This window comes from Pseudophryne corroboree, chromosome 2 (genome assembly GCF_028390025.1).
Source record: "Pseudophryne corroboree isolate aPseCor3 chromosome 2, aPseCor3.hap2, whole genome shotgun sequence".
Lineage (NCBI taxonomy): Eukaryota > Metazoa > Chordata > Amphibia > Anura > Myobatrachidae > Pseudophryne > Pseudophryne corroboree.
The window spans coordinates 977267514-977285995 of record NC_086445.1 but is presented as its reverse complement, the minus strand read 5'-3'; the positions used below and the strand labels follow the sequence as shown (position 1 = coordinate 977285995).

At 43.7% G+C, this 18482-nt stretch overlaps 1 protein-coding gene across 4 annotated transcripts in view; it reads left to right on the top strand.

Annotated features, from left to right (window-relative positions):
• APP (amyloid beta precursor protein) overlaps nt 1–18482 on the top strand; it is a 405252-nt gene that overhangs the window by 174121 nt on the left and 212649 nt on the right. For all 4 annotated transcript variants that reach the window (XM_063956380.1, XM_063956379.1, XM_063956382.1 and 1 more), the window contains exon 3: nt 6169–6298. In XM_063956380.1, coding sequence (XP_063812450.1) covers nt 6169–6298 — 130 coding nt within the window. The remainder of the gene's footprint in view (nt 1–6168; nt 6299–18482) is intronic.

The window sequence follows — 18482 nt, the reverse complement described above, 5'->3', positions numbered from 1 at the left end:
GGGTGCTCCTGCGTCTAAGCAGACGATTGCTCGTTGGATCTGTAGCACAATCCAACTTGCACATTCTGTGGCAGGCCTGCCACAGCCTAAATCTGTAAAGGCCCACTCCACAAGGAAGGTGGGCTCATCTTGGGCGGCTGCCCGAGGGGTCTCGGCATTACAACTTTGCCGAGCAGCTACGTGGTCAGGGGAGAACACGTTTGTAAAATTTTACAAATTTGATACTCTGGCTAAGGAGGACCTGGAGTTCTCTCATTCGGTGCTGCAGAGTCATCCGCACTCTCCCGCCCGTTTGGGAGCTTTGGTATAATCCCCATGGTCCTTTCAGGAACCCCAGCATCCACTAGGACGATAGAGAAAATAAGATTTTACTTACCGATAAATCTATTTCTCGGAGTCCGTAGTGGATGCTGGGCGCCCATCCCAAGTGCGGATTATCTGCAATAATTGTACATAGTTATTGTTAACTAATTCGGGTTATTGTTGAAGGAAGCCATCTTTCAGAGGCTCCGCTGTTATCATACTGTTAACTGGGTTTAGATCACAAGTTGTACGGTGTGATTGGTGTGGCTGGTATGAGTCTTACCCGGGATTCAAAATCCTCCCTTATTGTGTACGCTCGTCCGGGCACAGTACCTAACTGGAGTCTGGAGGAGGGTCATAGGGGGAGGAGCCAGTGCACACCACCTGATCTGGAAAAGCTTTACTTTTTGTGCCCTGTCTCCTGCGGAGCCGCTATTCCCCATGGTCCTTTCAGGAACCCCAGCATCCACTACGGACTCCGAGAAATAGATTTATCGGTAAGTAAAATCTTATTTTCCGTTTTATCTTCTGTTCAGTTTTGCATAGAATGGCATTACTTTCAGTCACTGTAAGGAAATCTCAGAGGAATTCCACTTTTAACTCTTCTCCCCTCTGTATCATTTTCTTAGCAGGAAAAATCGCATTATAGTTGGCGGAAGGCAAATTTGACAAAGAATAAATGGGTAACATAAAATGAATAGCAATTTACATTCTCCTTTTCCCCGTGAGTCCCAGAAGACAACTCATGCAATCATTTGTAACTGTCGCTAGAAGCCCACAAGAGGTTTGAGAAGTAGTGGTGGGTGGTTTGATGTAATGCAAAGCTCCAGTTTTCATTATTGCTGCAGTGTTTATTATTGCACAGCTGCACATCCTAAGGAAATCATTTTAGTCGGAGCCATTATAAAAGTGTAATGTTATTCACCAGCCGAACTAAGTATGCTCTCACAAAATCAGCGTTAATGACTGCATTGCTCACTGTCAGAGAACAGTCTCCTCTAGCATGTCTTTCTCGCTGCATTGTGTCAGAGTTGGTGATTTTACCTTTTTGTTTTATTAATTGTTGAGTCTTTTAGGCCAGGCACTTGCTGTTTACCTACCAGCTCATGCACTTTACCTCAGAAAGTTATCTTACATGGCACCCTGAAGTAGAACTGGTAACCATTATTATTTGTATGTATTATGATGGCTGAGACAGCAGTGCAGCCATCTTGGGTGCAGTCGCATAAAAATGCACAAGCTAGAGATGCAACATCAGACCCCTTTACACAGAGAATTGGGGAAGGCTGTTGTATAGTTGCTAATTTTCCCCTGATTTTTCAGCAGTGAGCTACTTATTTTGGATTGCCCTGCAACACAATAAAATGCACCATTTTCTGCATTCTCTTTAATTGTGCTTGACAAAATGTGTTCTGAAGAGCTTCCAGTGTGCACAAAGCCTGTCTTGCATTGACTAGAAGTCGAATATCCCTGGAAATGATTTGGAACGGTTGACAGCTAGTATGTTGTATTACACTGGCCATGAAATGATGTGGCGGTGAGCTGTATGCTCCCATGTGTGAATGTCATGCTCTCTTTCTGGCCCTGCATGATGGCTGCCGGTTGATTCCCCAGGGAAAGCCACACATTGTGTCAGAGTATAGAGAGCGGTTTTAACAAAAACACCAAAATAGTGTGAATGGACCATATAAAAAGCTAATTAAACTGCAGTACATACGATGTACATGAGAAGTGTGTGTTCGATTTTAACACTAGCCAGGTCAATACATTTTACAACTTCTTAATAATCTGTTTGGAATATGTTGATGATTTATCGATATGGCAGTGAAGGGTGATTCTGAGAGCAATTTACGGACGTGTGCTCTGCAATTTGATTGAAATGTTCCAACTACAGATGACTGAAATAAAGGCCGTAAAATTCACACAAACTGAATTGGACAGTGGAGCAGCCATTTTTGCAGAGGCGCAAAGTGTTGGTGAAACAATCTACACGTCCTAATTTAGATGTGGTTGGAAGTGCATTAGTAGCAGCAGTAATGCACATATATGGTAATTAAGAATAGGTATATAACTGCGCTCAGTTTTACTTCCTGTTCAGACAAATATGGTAATGCAGTAGGAGGCGTCTGATATGTGTGATCCAGTGCTGCGCAGCATCAGATCACCTGCGACAACAGCCGGAAGATTCCACCAAGGGACCAGGAAACCCGTCTTCCAACGGAGATCCAGGCCTCAGCACTTCCCCAAAATGGAGGCCATCGCCGCCCCCAAACGGTTGCAGATTGTCAACCTTTTGATGCCCACAGCTACAGTATATAGGTCCTGCCCATGTGCAAAGTACCGACCAATGGTACTGTACTTTGTGCATAGTACAGCAGATCTTTTGAGATCTGAATAAGGCCCCATATTTGTAATTTCACATCTTTCCGAAATGATAGTCCTAATAATGAATATTTGGGGTTTTTACATCACTTTTGTTACTTGTTAGTAGATAGATCATTTTCCGTATTTTTTGTTTTTAAGCTGCCATTATGTGTTTGTTTGCTAAATGCTATAATACTCACAAGGCAACGACAGTCGCAAGATGTAGCGAGCAAGAAACACCCTTTAATAGCAGCATTCCCTCCTCCTTTCTTTGCCATCATGTGACCACTGAGGAGTTTGTGACTGACTGGCTCTGACGCAGTAATTAGGTTACATTCTCTTCAGTATCAAACAGAAACCAAATGTTTTTAGCCGAAAGATGCTTTTTGCTGCAATGGCAAGCATGCCCGTCTCCCCCAAAGGAGCATTGATTTTTGTCTCTCTAAACTTCCATTTTTACCCATGGCCATGCCCCCTTTTCACATTTGTACCGATTTCTGTGTGTAAAATGTTGGAGGGTATGACACACTGATAAATTAATTTGTTTTCAGTCAATAAATAATTCTAGTGTGTGTATACAGTGCATGTGGTAGTTAATATAGGTCCTAATTCAGATCTAATCGCAGCAGCAAATGAGCAGAACCATGGGGGGTAATTCAGAGTTGTCCGCAGCAGCAAATTTGTTAGCAGTTGGGAAAAGCCATGTGCACTGCAGGAGGGGGGGGAGGGCATATATAACATGTGCAGAGAGAGTTAGATTTGGGTGGGTTATAGTGTTTCTGTGCAGGGTAAATACTGGCTGCTTTAGTTTTACACTGCAAGTTAGATTTCACATTGAACACACCCCACCCAAATCTATTTCTCTCTGCACATGTTATATCTGCCCCCTCCCCCGCAGTGCACATGGTTTTGCCCAACTGCTTACTAATTTTCTGCTGTGATCAACTCTGCACTGATCCTTATGTGCACTACGGGGGGCAGATATAACATGTGCAGAGAGAGTTAAGGGACCTACACATATGGCAATGTGCCGCTAAGGTGCTCGACGGCCAATACGGCGGGGTGGGGGGGGGGGGGGGTTTGGGCGAGTGACAGGGGAGTTTCTTCATTCCCCCCGTCACCCGGCTCCATAGCAGTGCATGCTAATATGGACAAGATTGTCCACAATGGCATGCATGCATAAGCGACGGGACGCCAACGATTAACGAACGCGGGGCCGCGCATTGTTCATCGTTGGTGTCTACACACTGAATGATATGAACGACTTCTCGTTCATTAATTAACGTGAACGTTCATATCGTTCAGTGAAGTCTGCCAGTGTGTAGGGCCTATCAGATGGGTATGTTCAAACTGAAATCTTAATTGCAGTGTAAAAATAAAGCAGCATACCCTCCAACATTTTACACATAAAAATTGGTACAAATCCGAAATAGGGGCGTGACCACGGGTAAATGGGGCGTGGCCACACCCCTTTTTTTATACTTTCAATGGAAGTTTGCAGAGCCAAAAATCGATACAGACTATAAAAAAAAAGGTACCGTACCTATTAAAAAGGTACAGTTGGAGGGTATGAAGCAGTCAGTATTTACCCTGCACAGAAACAAAATAACCCACCCAAATCTAACTCTCTCTGCACATGTTATATCTGCCCTCCCCCCCCCCCCTCCCCTCCCGCATGCACATGGTTTTGCTCATTTGCTAGCAAATATGCAGCAGAGATCAGAACTGAATTAGGCCCATAGGTGCTTATTCAGATGTGCTTGGAGTATTGGATTAACCAGGGCAGTAGAGAGCCTGGCTGGGCCCAGTAACTTTTCAGGGGGTGTGGCCTAATCACAGTAGGCGTGGCCATGCATCCTTAGTAAAAAAAAAAAAACACAGAAAAAATTGTATTCTAAGCACCTCCCTGGCCACACTGCAGCTCAGCACACAGTATGCTTGGTTGAGGGGAAGAGCAGTTGCTGCCAGTTAAGGGGGGCGGGGGACCTGGGCTCCCCACTAAACCCCTCCATTAGGCCTGGGTAATTAGTACCCCCCCCCCTCCCCCACCCAACCCCAGTCCCTCTCTTGGTGCCACTGGGAGTAGCTATTGCTGCTGCTTCCTGGGAACAGCAGCAATAGCTCTGTATGTAAATGCAGCATGAGGGCGTCACGCCTTAGTTTTCACAAATGGAGGCCATTGTTGCCCTCAAACGGCATCAGACTGTCAATCATTGACAATCTGAGGCCTCCCTGCATCCTTCCTGTGTCGCAGGACCCGTCTGCACATGTGCACAGTACTGAACATCTGAACTTGTGCAGCATGGGGCACAGGAACGACCACATCTGAATCAGGGCCTTAGAATGTAAGCTCCTCTGAGGCAGGGACTGATTTGAGTGTCTGCGTATTCTCTGCAAAGCGTGCATTATATGTCTGCTCTATATAAATGATCACTAATCAAAAATATGACTTTAAGATCCCTACAAGAGCTGGTTCATCTTCCATGCCTTCATCTTCCACAGTCTTCAAATTCTAATCCTACCAAACCTTCAGTAATGGAAGTCCCCATTGGCTGCCCTAATATTGATGGCCAATAATGCGTTTGTCTTACAGCAGCGGCGCACACTCACGCTTCCCGCCATATTATGTATCCAGTGATCCCCACAGTTGTTAGATTGTAAGTTCCTTTGGGCAGGGCGACCTTTAGCTTTTGTTTTTATTTTACTATGTGTTATTTATATGCATCACAATGCCCTCAATGTACAGTGCTGTGTAATATGTTAGTGGTTTATAACTAAAGCATAATAATAAGCAAGAAGCCCATATGGGACAGGTATACTTGTAATAGGTGCTCAATAAAATTGTCTATTCTGAAGATTTGTAAGTCAGGAACATATATGAACAACGCACTCGCCACAGGTTCTGTTCCCACTTAGTTTGTGGCGTGGACACACCAACTGAGTGGGAGTTAGGGACAGGCATTGGTAAAATGCTGGCTGTCGGGATTCTGGCGCCGCTATCCTGAACGCCAGGAGCCCGACCGTCGGCATTTTGACTGCATCCCCTCTATCTAGGTTACAATGTAATAAATGCATAGATCTTTAGTCAAAACATTCGATCACTTTATTAATATGTGCTTGTGGACTGTGCCCCTGTGGTTGGCCATGCCTGGGTGCTGTAAGGGGCATGGCCAAACACAGGGGCGTGGCCACAGCTGCTGCTGAACATACTTCCGCCTTGATGCAAGCGCCAACGCCTTCCTCTCTCTGTCCCTGCTTGTGAGTGTTAACTGTTCTTCTACACACAAGCAGCCCGCAGATTTTCATCTGATATCCAGATATCCAATTTTGCTTTGAACAAGAGATTTAAGTGGGTTTGTCCTGTTTCATCCATTACAATTCAATACAGAGTAATTACTGATTGATTGACGTGGATCTATGTCTGTTTTCCAGATGGTTCAAAAAGTTCTGGAATTTTTCCCCACTTTTTTTTTCAAAGTCTTTGCATCTTGTCTCTTCCAGGTCTACCCAGAATTACAGATAACCAACGTGGTGGAAGCCAACCAACCCGTCACCATCCAGAACTGGTGCAAGCGAGGGCGTAAGCAATGCAAGAGCCACACTCACATTGTAGTCCCATACCGGTGTTTAGGTGAGTAGCTGGGCCGATCCCATTGTTTTGCATTTTTGTATTATGTGCAATTACAGCATGAGAATTTACTGCAGTGAAGGACGTTTATGAGAACTGATGCACAAACCAGGGCCTTCCATAGCGCCCAACACCTAGTGGGGCAGATGCATTAAGCCTGGAGAAGTGATAAAGCAGTGATAAGTGCAAGGTGATAACGCACCAGCCAATCAGCTCCTGTCATTTTTCAAATCTGTAATGACTGGCTGGTGTGTTTTCACCTTGCACTTATCACTTCGTTATCCCTTCTCCAGGTTAATACATCTGCCCCAGTATTTGCTGTGAGTACAACCCCTACTGGAGTAGTCTAATATTATTATTTATACCAGTTATTTATATAGCGCACACATATTCCGCAGCGCTTTACAGAGAATATTTGCCCATACACATCAGTCCCTGCCCCAGTGGAGCTTACAATCTATATTCCCTACCACATGTACACACATTCACTAGGGTTAATTTTGTTGGGAGCCAATTAACCTACCAGTATATTTTTGTAGTGTGGGAGGAAACCGGAATACCAGGAGGAAACCCACGCAAGTACGGAGAGAATATACAAACTCCGCACAGTTAGGGCTGTAGTAGGAATCGAACCCATGACTTCAGTGCTGTGAGGCAGTAATGCTAACCATTACACCATCCGTACTGCCCTAACAATGTCATCAGGCAGGATACTGCTTTTGCACCAGACGTTAGCAAAATGGGTCCCTGCCTTTAGGATGCTGTCTTATGGTCTCTGCCTGTAACCGCATACTACTGAGCATGGGAAGCAGAGGAAACCTCTTTACTTTTTGAGTGATTACTTTAGGCAGAACCTGTATAATTATAATTGGTAGATCACAGTTATCTATTCAGAGTGGAGTCAGCCGGGTGTAATATAGAAGATCTACAATGTCTAGGTCAACAGTCATTATGTCAACCCCATATGGTCGACACAGGAAAAGGTTGACGGGTGCAAGAGGTCGACACGGAACATAATGCTTTCCCCGTCAGAGCACAGGGAACCCCAGTTAGTATACTGCGTCCCCTCACTGCGGGGTGTAAAAAAAATGTAAAAAACCCTTAAAAGGTTCTGTTGACCATTTAAATCTGTTGACCTTTTTCAGTGCCGACCAAATGCATGTCGACCTAATGACTGTTAGCCTAGACATTCTCTGTCTATGCATTGGAACCAGAGTCAGCCATATGTAGGCTGAAGCATTCTATATGGGAATGCAGCCTATTAATTCATTAGGGACTGGTAACGAGAAAAAAAAGGAACGCACAGTTGTTATTGGCTGCCGCCTCTATGTGCATACAGCTGGTACACTCATTGGTGTTTTTAGTTGGGGTTTATGGTAATTTTCCTGTATACTGTATCCGATGCCGCTGTTGTACTGTAGAACAAATGTAGAGACCTGCTGTAGTAGTGTGGCGATGTGTTTGACATTTTACATATTCGGAAAATAAACTTTTGATGGTTCTGTGACGAGAGGTCCTGGTGGGGCAAAGCGCAGACATTAAATTCTCGCAAAAGGACGTGTGTTTTATGTAGGTTTTAAAACGCCCTATGCAGAATATTGCTGGCAGCATGAAATCTGTTTCTTTTATTATATGTCACATTGATTTATTACGGCTGTCTCCATTTTATGACACCGTAGAAAATATTCTAATATAATTTGTGATTTATGCTGTGGAATTATTAAGATTCATATTTACCATTACTAGCCTGGTGTTCTGGCTGGGTGGCTGTAATTATTTTTACAATAATACTTTTTATGCGCAATAAAGTCACTTTTGGTCTAAAAATAATGATTATAATAAAGTAAAATAATAATGCGTTATTAGTTTTCGTGTGTGTGTGTTTTGGGAATAACTGGCTCTTATATTCTGTGGTAATAAACAAAGCGCCTGGGGGAGCCATTAAAACATTTTTCCAACCACAAAAGATGGGGATATTTTTTTTATTGTGTCTGTGTGTGTGACAAGTTGCAGCGTCTGTACACACATTTGTACATCACACCTACAGTATGTCCAAATCAACCATAGCGATACCGTGTACAAAGGGAGTCCAAATGTCCCTAACATCGTATACAACGGGTAAACCTCTAGTGGCTACGCTAATTCCTTAGAGAAAAATGTAATGGTTATTAGTGCATTACTGAAACGACTACAACGCACAGACCAATACTTTAAATAGACAACAAATGTGTAATCTGGGTTATGCCTATAGTCAGGGGGAGAACACAGCGCGGCAGATCCAGCTTCATGCAGGGTATCACTGCCTGAGTACAAGGGTCTATATTGTGTTCTAGCAACAAGTGAATGCAGCCTGTACTTGTTCACTAGCAACTAGTGAATGTGGTCAGTGCTGTCCATTAACCAATAATAAATGGGTTAGGTACTGGCCACTAGTTAATGTGGATCCTGCCTGTGCAGTCCACTAATGCCTAGTGACCGGGGTTTGTACTCTCCACTAGCCCCTATTGAATGGGTTCCTGTCCACTAGCCCCTAGTGCAGGGGTTCTCAATCTAAATGCTCGAGTACCACCAACAGGTCCTGTTTTGAGGATTTCTTTAATTGTGCACTCTTTCCTGGGCCACTAATTGTCCCTATTATTTCCACTGACAGAAATCCATAAAACGTCTACTGTGGTACTTAAGGAGAGTAGCTGAGAACTCCTGCCCTAATGAAAAGGGGTCTGTATTGTGCACTAGCCACTAGCTTATATGAGGTTTGTACTGTCCTTTAGCCTAGTGAATAGACTTTGTACTGTCCGCTAGCTATTAGCGATTGAGGTCAGTATTTATAGTAGCTATCAGTGTGTCCAATACCCACCTGTAAATAATACATATGACATGAGGAAGGGGAAGGTGTATTGTATAATGTCAGCATGTAACTTTAACATAATTAATGATGCCACTTTCAGACCAAAGCCTGAGAGAGTTGTGTTCCGATATATTGTAATTGGTAACAGTCCACCATCCACCATACATAAAAATATTATTGTTCTTTTATTTAACTGTAACAATACTTTCCATTCAGCAGCTGGCTTTGAACACTATGTGGTAGTAGACTGATGAAAGTAAGTGTATGATTTGGTCAGCGTGTCTGTAAATAAACCCCTTTAACCTACACAACATTTAATAGATATTTACATGTTCCTGCTCCCATCCCCGCTTATTTGGCTATTTTTTTTTTTTTTTGTAACATCAGTCGGAAAATCTGCACTAATTCGACGTCAATGTATTCAATAGCGGGCGTTTTCTCCTGTTTTTGAATCCATTTTCGCCCATGCCTTTTCATTTTGTATTTTTTGGTAAATCGGCATAGGTGAAAACGGACCCAAAAACTTTCAAACTCCTGCAAATTCGACAAAACACATGGATCGGCGACAAATTTTGCAGATCCACGTGGTTTTCACCCATGCAGATTTTTTGACCAGTCGAAAAAACGGCACAGGCATTGAATAGGTCGAATGTAAAGTCGACCTAAAAACGTGCACTAATTGAATACCCACATAATGTATGCCAGGGGCTTTCAACTCCAGTCTTCTTTTACACCAACAAGTCATGTTTTCTGGATTTCTTTCTGTGAACATTAGGGGGATAATTGCCGACGCATTATTTTAGCTTACCTGTCTATAAATAATGTTATCTGTTGGGGGATACTTGCAAACTGAAGTTGAAAACCCATGATGTATGTATATATGTCAGTTAATACAGTACTAGAAACGTGTGATAAAATGTAGAAGATTGAAGTAGTGGTGGCAGCCATTTTGTGTGCTGAACCAAAATTCAGAATAGTAAAGGTAATCCATTCATTAGGGACTAATGATATATAACTGAGACATAAGGCACACGTTAGCAATCCCCAGCGGAGTTACTTAGATATTTGATAATTAATGCTTTGCTGCATTCTCTCAGAAAATGGCCGCCTCTACATGTAGATGCACTATTTGTCCCAGAATTCCACAATCCTTTATGAATTTGAGGTTTGCATTAGGTGAGCAGAATATTTGCTTGTCAGATACGCCACCAGATACTGATATTATATGTCATGGGTTTGCTTGAAATTATCCAGACTATATGCGAGATAATGAAGCTAGTCAGATATTGGAATTATTTAAACCATGTACTGTAAGCTTGCAGGTCTCTGAAGCAGTATTAATGAGCTCGTATACCCCAGCCTAATAACTATGCCTGACACTCCGTGCAGCGTTCTGCGTGCGTGTCCAGCGGTGAATTTGTATGCTGATTTGACAATTACCATGCTGTGTGTAATGCAGCGGGATGCCATTAGAATTTCCATTCAGCAGCCCTTCACAAGTAAACACTCGCGTAGGGTTTGATTATTCTTTGATAAATTCCTCTACTGGATGTTTCTGACTAACAAATGCCATTTTACCAATCTTCAAATGTTTATTTTTTCCAGTCAAGTAAATCCTTGTGTACAGGTTGGCAAAAGCAGGCCACGGCGGACATCTTTCTGTTGCAGGATGCTCTGTGACTGCAGACATCTGTCTCATGTAGACCCTGTGGCAGGGACAGTAACTCGTAGGATTAAGTGAAATATTTTATTCCCAGGTAGCGTTTCCCCAAAGTCCCTCTTTTTGCCCCCATTATACATTGTGTGTATTCCACTGTGTTGTGAGCAAAAACCTGCCCTCACAGAACAAGACGCTTTGTTCCTTGTATTATGCTCTTTTACATGGCCACCACCATGACATTATGTTATATTATAGGACTGCCAGTACACAATATGCAATCAGTACTGCCAATTCACGTTATGGCAGTGTTTTACAATGTCTCCACTCTCCAGTGTATATTATGTCATATTATAATGCACTCCGGTTCATTTTCTACTACATCATAATAAGCAGGTTCAGGGGGCAAAAGTTTGTATTTACCCTGGTGTACAAGTCCGCTTTAAAATCTTTACTTTTAGTTCACAATTCATCTTTTTCATTTTGTTCAGGAATGCAATTTAAAACATATACTGTAGGGGTCAGTAGCCCGCCGGTCAGCATACCTCCACTGGTATCCCGACAGTGGGATGGGGGGGAGGGCGGTGCGATACTGTAATGGGAGATTTAATTAGCTGTGAGCTCCTATTGGAGCCTAGTGGGACGTGCAGTTCTAGGTACCACAATTCCCAACTTAGGTGTAACATGAGGCCCTTTTGATGGATAGAGGGCTGAATTTTTGCCCACTGAAGATTGCCCGTCACCGCTATACAAAGTTAGGCGCGGTCATTGCTCGGCCGCATTTGCCATCCCTCTGTCTGCTCCAAATTGGATGGCCTAATTGGCACGTATAGACACTTTAACCTTGCCTTCCTTCATCACTGTTGATTGGGGTCTGTTTTGTAAAGGGATAAATTAGGTAGCGCTTTCAGTGATTTCTGCCACTTTTGCACCCCTGTATCAGTTGCTCCTCCAGAAATGGGGGCATACTGTATCATGTGTGGTATTAGATGAACTTCCATTCATATGGAAAGTGATGCTATGTGCTGGATTTAGTATAGCAACCCATTTCCTTAGCTAGGTCCTGCAGGAGACAGATCGAGTAGTACAGAGCCTAAACGCTGCAACTGAGTGGGTATGAGGCTCAGCAAGTTAATTCCATTACTTAATGGTGCTAAGCAGGTCTAATAAATTCCCTGTTTTGTGCGGAGAACACCTTTATATTACCCATTGCTACATTTTATAAAGGTAGTTTGTCATATGCTGATTATGTGGCAGAGCTGTAGGAGTTCTGGCTGTGTTGTATTGTTTTCCTAATTGGGTTTGTTTTGTCATATATACTGCGTATCCTGCAGGCAGTGAGTGATACATTGAGTAATAGTACTTGGCTCCCGGACAATGGAAAACGTCTTTCTTATGCAAAGGATGATGCTGTTAAGTCTGGATAGGCGACTTTCTTGATAAGGCGTCTTAGCTGGCGTGTCTAGTCCTACAAACACATGTTCATCTCTACCATTTATTAACCCCAATCTTACCCTCTTTACTACCAGATGTATAATCTCTGCATAATGTGACCTCAGATGACAGTAACCACTGTCTGGCGACGGATGGCGTCTGGTGGGAAGGGGGGCGGGGTTTGTTTGTTTTGTTGGATGAAAGTATTATAGCGTATGTCTTAGAACTGGACATGTACTGAGCACGTCATGCAGTTTTGAAAATATTTGTTGTAAGCAGGGGTTAAAGTGGTGGGGAACGAGGTGGAACTGAGTTCTACCACCTGTAATGGTAGGGGGAACTAGTTCTACCTCCTCCATTGCCCTGCACAGTAATTCTAACAGAAAAGCCCACCCCATCATCTGCGTCAATCGATGATACAGGCGTCACTAGTGTTGCTGATGAACTGCAGCCACCTACTCCTTCCTCAGGTCCTGGTGCCTCCTCCATGAGTTCCACCACCTCACCAGGACCACTTTAAGCCCTGGTTGTAAGAATGTAGATTTGGCAAAATGGTTCTACTTTCATTTTATGCATGCAGTTAAAAAATGTGTTGGGTTAATCCCTTAACCCTTTGTTGATCCATTGCATGTTTCCGGTGTATCCCAGTGATGACACTGGTAAAGTAGAAAAATGAGGCCCTCAGTAACCCCAAGAAAATATAAGTTGGGATGTAATGAATTCCGACTTCGGCAGCCATGCGCGATGCAAGGCAAACGCTGATGTTTCTTTTAAGGGGCAATCATGTACAAGACTAAACCATGCCTTTTATTATGTCCATTTAAATGGACAAGGGGTCATAAAGAATTAGCGGACATGTACTAAGCAGTGATAAAAGTGGAGAAGTGAGCCAGTCGAGAGTGCCCATGGCAACCAATCAGCTGCTCTGTATACTTTTATAGTATGCAAATTATAAATGTCACGTCAATGCTGATTGGTTGCCATGGGCAACTTCTCCACTGGCTCACTTCGCCTCTTTTATCACTACTTAGTACATGTCCCCCTTACCTCCATACATGTGTTTAGGAAACAGCTATATACGTTTACATAAACTATGAAGAGACACAAGCTTCAGGGGGAGATGAACTAAGCAGTGAAAAGAGTAGAGAAGTGAGCCAGTGGAGAAGTTGCCCATGGCAACCAATCAGCATTGAAGTAACATTCATAATTGCGTACTATAAAATTATACAGAGCAGCTGATTGGTTGTCATAGGCAACTTCTCCACTGGCTCACTTCTCCACTCTTTTCACTGTTGAGTACATCTCCCCCTCAGTCTTGTGGTTGATTCCAATTCACAGTGGTGTGCCGCAGAACATCCCGCAATGTTTGTCTGATCGCATGTATACCTATTACGTTAAGCTCAACATGGCTGATTTTCCTGTGCGCCCAATAGGGTGTGAGGTAATACTAGTGATGTTGCTGTTTTTTTGTGGTCAATCTGGTAATTTTTCTTGGTAAAACCTGAAAAATGACATCAGACCTGTCTAACAGATGGCTCATGGGTCAGAAGCTGCTTCTTTTCCCTCATGAATTACTCCACATTTTCATTAAAGACAATTATTATTGCATTCCTTAATAACAGTTCTTCAATATTTGTCATCCTGAAAATAATGTTAACACCGCCCGTATTAGAAAATAAAAGCTAAAACACTTTTTTTTTTTTTTTTTAATCCCTGTCCTATTTAGAGAGCACTTTTAATATTTGTGACTAGCCGTATATGTGTATTGTAAGTAACCGCTATCCAGCTCTGACCTCTGCTGCTCTTCCATCTGCAGTTGTTATTGTAATGTGCCTTAATATGATGGTTTATAATAGTATACTACAATGTGCTACCTTATAATCTGCTGTTATGTCCAACTAGTGCAAGCGCTGTCCGAACGGAAGGGAGCACCCCGCCCCACAGCTCTCACTGGCTGCCTGCCGCCCGCCCAGTCACAACCGCTCTCACTGGCTGCCTGCCGCCCAGTCACAACCGCTCTCACTGGCTGCCTGCCGCCCAGTCACAACCGTTCTCACTGGCTGCCTGCCGCCCAGTCACAACCGCTCTCACTGGCTGCCTGCCGCCCAGTCACAACCGCTCTCACACCCTCTGCCGCTGTATAGAGGTAGAGAACAGCACCACGCCCCCACTGCATACAGTATTATCACCCGCCTGCCTTTCTATGGCATAAAACTATGGCATAAAACTGTTCCCTCCAGTTTGCATCTGTACTGCACCATTGCTCATCCCTCAGTGACCCTACTAAATAATGATACAGTATTCCTTTGAAAAAGCTGCAGGGTTTATGCAGCGAAACGCGTCAGGTATTCACCCGTTGGAACAGGACATCTCTGAATTGGACCCGAACCAGCCCATTCTGCTGACCAGTAATCCGAAAGAGCCCGAGAGAAGCACCAGCCTATTTCCGCATTGCATGAGGTACTCTACATCAAAGAGACATTGCATTAATCCTCTAGCGGCATATGGAAGTCTTCTATGGACTCTCTTCAGCAATATTAAAAGGTACCTTCCATACCGGATTATAACTGGACACTATATTGATGGGCAAAATATGGAACGGATCCTAGAGAACAATTCCTACTAATCCTGTACCAGCATTTGGGTAAAATCCAACTTTTGCATAATATTGGCAAATCTATTTTTTTCTGCATATATTTGGCACATTATCTTGCACAGAATTCCTGCTTTTAAAGAAATCCATGTTTTATAATAAATTCTTTTAATACTTATTGAGTGTTTATACTGTTCTTTCCTCTACATAGCGCAGCCTCCATTTTTCTTTTTAGTATTCCATTACCACAGATGTAAAACAAATCATCTTTTTTTATTTTATTTTACACATCTCCGTTATCTTACCTCACAATGAATTTAAATCCTATATACTGGGCACACATTTCCTTTGTTCAACGGATATTGGAACTTGTGTGTCTGCCCGTTCCTGTGGTTTTGCTTTCCCTCTGAGGTTGTTGTGCCTGTATCCCTGTTTGCTTTTATGTATTGCTTTTGTGAATGCTTATTTAGCTCAGCGTGTACTGTATGTATAAATGGATTAGTAATGCTGAGAATTGTTTGTGAAGATGAGAGGGAAGAGCGCTGTGTGAGAGCCAAGTTACCTCCGTACATCACCCTCGTCATAACTACTCACGCTGCGTGTAGGAAACATGGACGGTGTTGAAGACGAGGCCGTGGGGACTGGGGCGTGATTTCATCTACAGTGGAATAGCCTCTCTAAGGTAGTCATTCCGAGTTGATCGCAGCCAGCAACTTTTTGCTGCTGCTGCGATCAATAGTCCACGCCTATGGGGGAGTGTATTTTAGCTTAGCAGGGCTGTGATCGCTTGTGCAGCCCTCCTAAGCTTAAAAATTTGCAAGCAAAACTAGACTAGCCCTGGACATACTTACCCTGTGCAATGGATCCAGCGATGATGGGCCCGGCTTTGACGTCACTCCTCCGCCCTCCGTTCTGCTGGACACGCCTGCGTTTTACTCACCACTCCCCGAAAACTGCTCCAAACTGTCCGTATCCGCCCATCCACTCCTCCTTCCTGTCAATCTTCTGAGCGGTCGCAGCGGCGACTACTTCAGTCAGTAGCCGCGACGTAACCCGGCGCCCCCTGTCACCGGGCAACGTTGCGCACTGCGCCCGCAGCGCATGCACATTCCGCACCCGTTCGCAACGCAGCGAAAAACTGCTGCGTGCGAACTGGTCGGAATGACCCCCTAAAGCTCTGCAGATGATGCGGATTTACAAGTCCCAGCATGCTCTGCTAGCCAATGTTGTAGATACTTCCCTGAGTACCTAACAAACTTCTCTCCGTCCTCAGACAGGTTCCTTGTCCATGACACACCCGATATTGTCATTGGTCGTGGTGCTGCGGGGTCTTCCGGAACATCTTTCCTTATGAATACCCATGGATCCAGTTTGCCGGAACATAGTTTTGTTTGGTTGTGCAGGTCTCTGAAAATTGTCCTGGAACCCAGTTGCTACAGATGCTAGGGAAGGCCTGTCATTCCGTCCTGTCCCATTACTTCGTAAAAAAAAGTACCACACACCATGTTTCTGGATGGCGTACTGTTACATACTGGCTGACACTCAACGTCCACTGTAACACTTAAGATGCATAAGATACACATACAAAATTCAGTTCCCTTTTTTTTTTTTTTAAAACACTGTGTGTTTGTGTGGCCGTCTCTCACTCATGTTAGGTTACAGCTGTATTCGGAGCCGTCTGTATTGGAAAGTATAGTAGCAAAGAAGCCAGCAGCGCTCCGATGTTATGAGAAGAATAATATATTAGATATAGACATGTAATTCCATAACCAACGTTTCAGGGCCTGGACAGCCCCTTTGTCAAGGCGTACATCCAGCAAGTATCACTTGTTATGCTTGCTGCATGTACACCTTGACTAAAGGGCTGTCCAGGCCCTGAAACATTGGTTATGGAATTACATGTCTATATCTAATATATTATACTCATAACATCGTAGTGCTGCTGGTTTCTTTGCTAATATAGATATAATGTGTGTGTGTGTATATATATATATATATATATATATATATATATATATATATATATATAATATAAAAATTCCATTGCACTCTGTTACATGTGCTCCTGTTGACGATAGACAATAATCACCCGCGGTAGGTGAACATCGTCCATCCACTGGCTAAGTTCCGCATCTATGTACAGGCATGGCACTCGCCAGTCTTCAAGCAATTTAACAGCTTGAAGAATGGTGAGTGCCCTGCTTGTACATAGATGTATAGATATATAGACACGTCTCCATCTCCCAAGAGTTGCAAGTGACCTGGGCCAGATGTAGAACATGCTCTGTTTTTGTGAACTGTGATGAACTTAGGAGAATTCCAACACCCATAGTACACACAAATTTGCAACAGAATGCTACAGTCACCGTTCTAAGGATGTGTTGCCTTTAACTAGAGGGGATACGGTCGTTAGGTCGACATGGTCTAGGTCGACAAGTTAAAAGGTCGCCATGAGTTTTTCACATTTTTATTTGTTTTGTTTTTTCCATACTCGATGATCCACGTGGACTACGATTGGAACCTGTGCCGAGCGCAGTGAGTCACCTTGCCCGAAGCATGGCGAGCGAGCACGGTGCACTAATTGGGGTTCCCCGTCACTTTACGAACAAAATGACACCTAAAACTGTCCAAAAACTCATGTCGACCTTTTTCACCTGTCGACCTAGTACATGTCGACCTAATGCCGATGTCGACCTTCAGTGATCGACCTAATGACTGTCGACCTAAGTTGAGTCGACCCAACGACCCATACCCAACTAGAGTTTAAGTTTCATTTGTCAAGCAGGTCTTTTGCTTTCATTCCTTTTTCTCTTCTCCCTCATAATTCCTTCACGTGATGTTGATCGATTTATACTATTCGAGTGATCTGTAAACTCGACTTTCAGGAAAAATCATTTTAATTTGACTTGGAACGTGCCTGTAATGATTTGCGAGCTTTATTGCCAGGAGAGAGCCAGAGCTGTGTTACATGTGTGACTGTCGGAGTTGTGTAGAGTACACTGCGATAGCACAGTGACCTGTCGCACTCCGTACATATTCATTCCACATCAGTCATCAGCTTGTCATAAGGACTTTGCAAAATACTATGTGAGAAAACAATACAGCTTCAAACGCCATTCTCCCGTCTTCTAGGGGCCTATTCATTCAAGAAATACTTATCCTACCAGTAGTTGCAGCTATTTAAAAACATATTGTGTTTTTCTCTATCGTCCTAGTGGATGCTGGGGTTCCTTAAAGGACCATGGGGAATAGCGGCTCCGCAGGAGACAGGGCACAAAAAGTAAAGCTTTAGGATCAGGTGGTGTGCACTGGCTCCTCCCCCTATGACCCTCCTCCAAGCCTCAGTTAGATTTTTGTGCCCGGCCGAGAAGGGTGCAATCTAGGTGGCTCTCCTAAAGAGCTGCTTAGAAAAGTTTAGCTTAGGTTTTTTATTTTACAGTGAGTCCTGCTGGCAACAGGATCACTGCAACGAGGGACTTAGGGGAGAAGAAGTGAACTCACCTGCGTGCAGGATGGATTGGCTTCTTGGCTACTGGACATTAGCTCCAGAGGGACGATCACAGGTACAGCCTGGATGGTCACCGGAGCCTCGCCGCCGGCCCCCTTGCAGATGCTGAAACGAGAAGAGGTCCAGAATCGGCGGCAGAAGACTCCT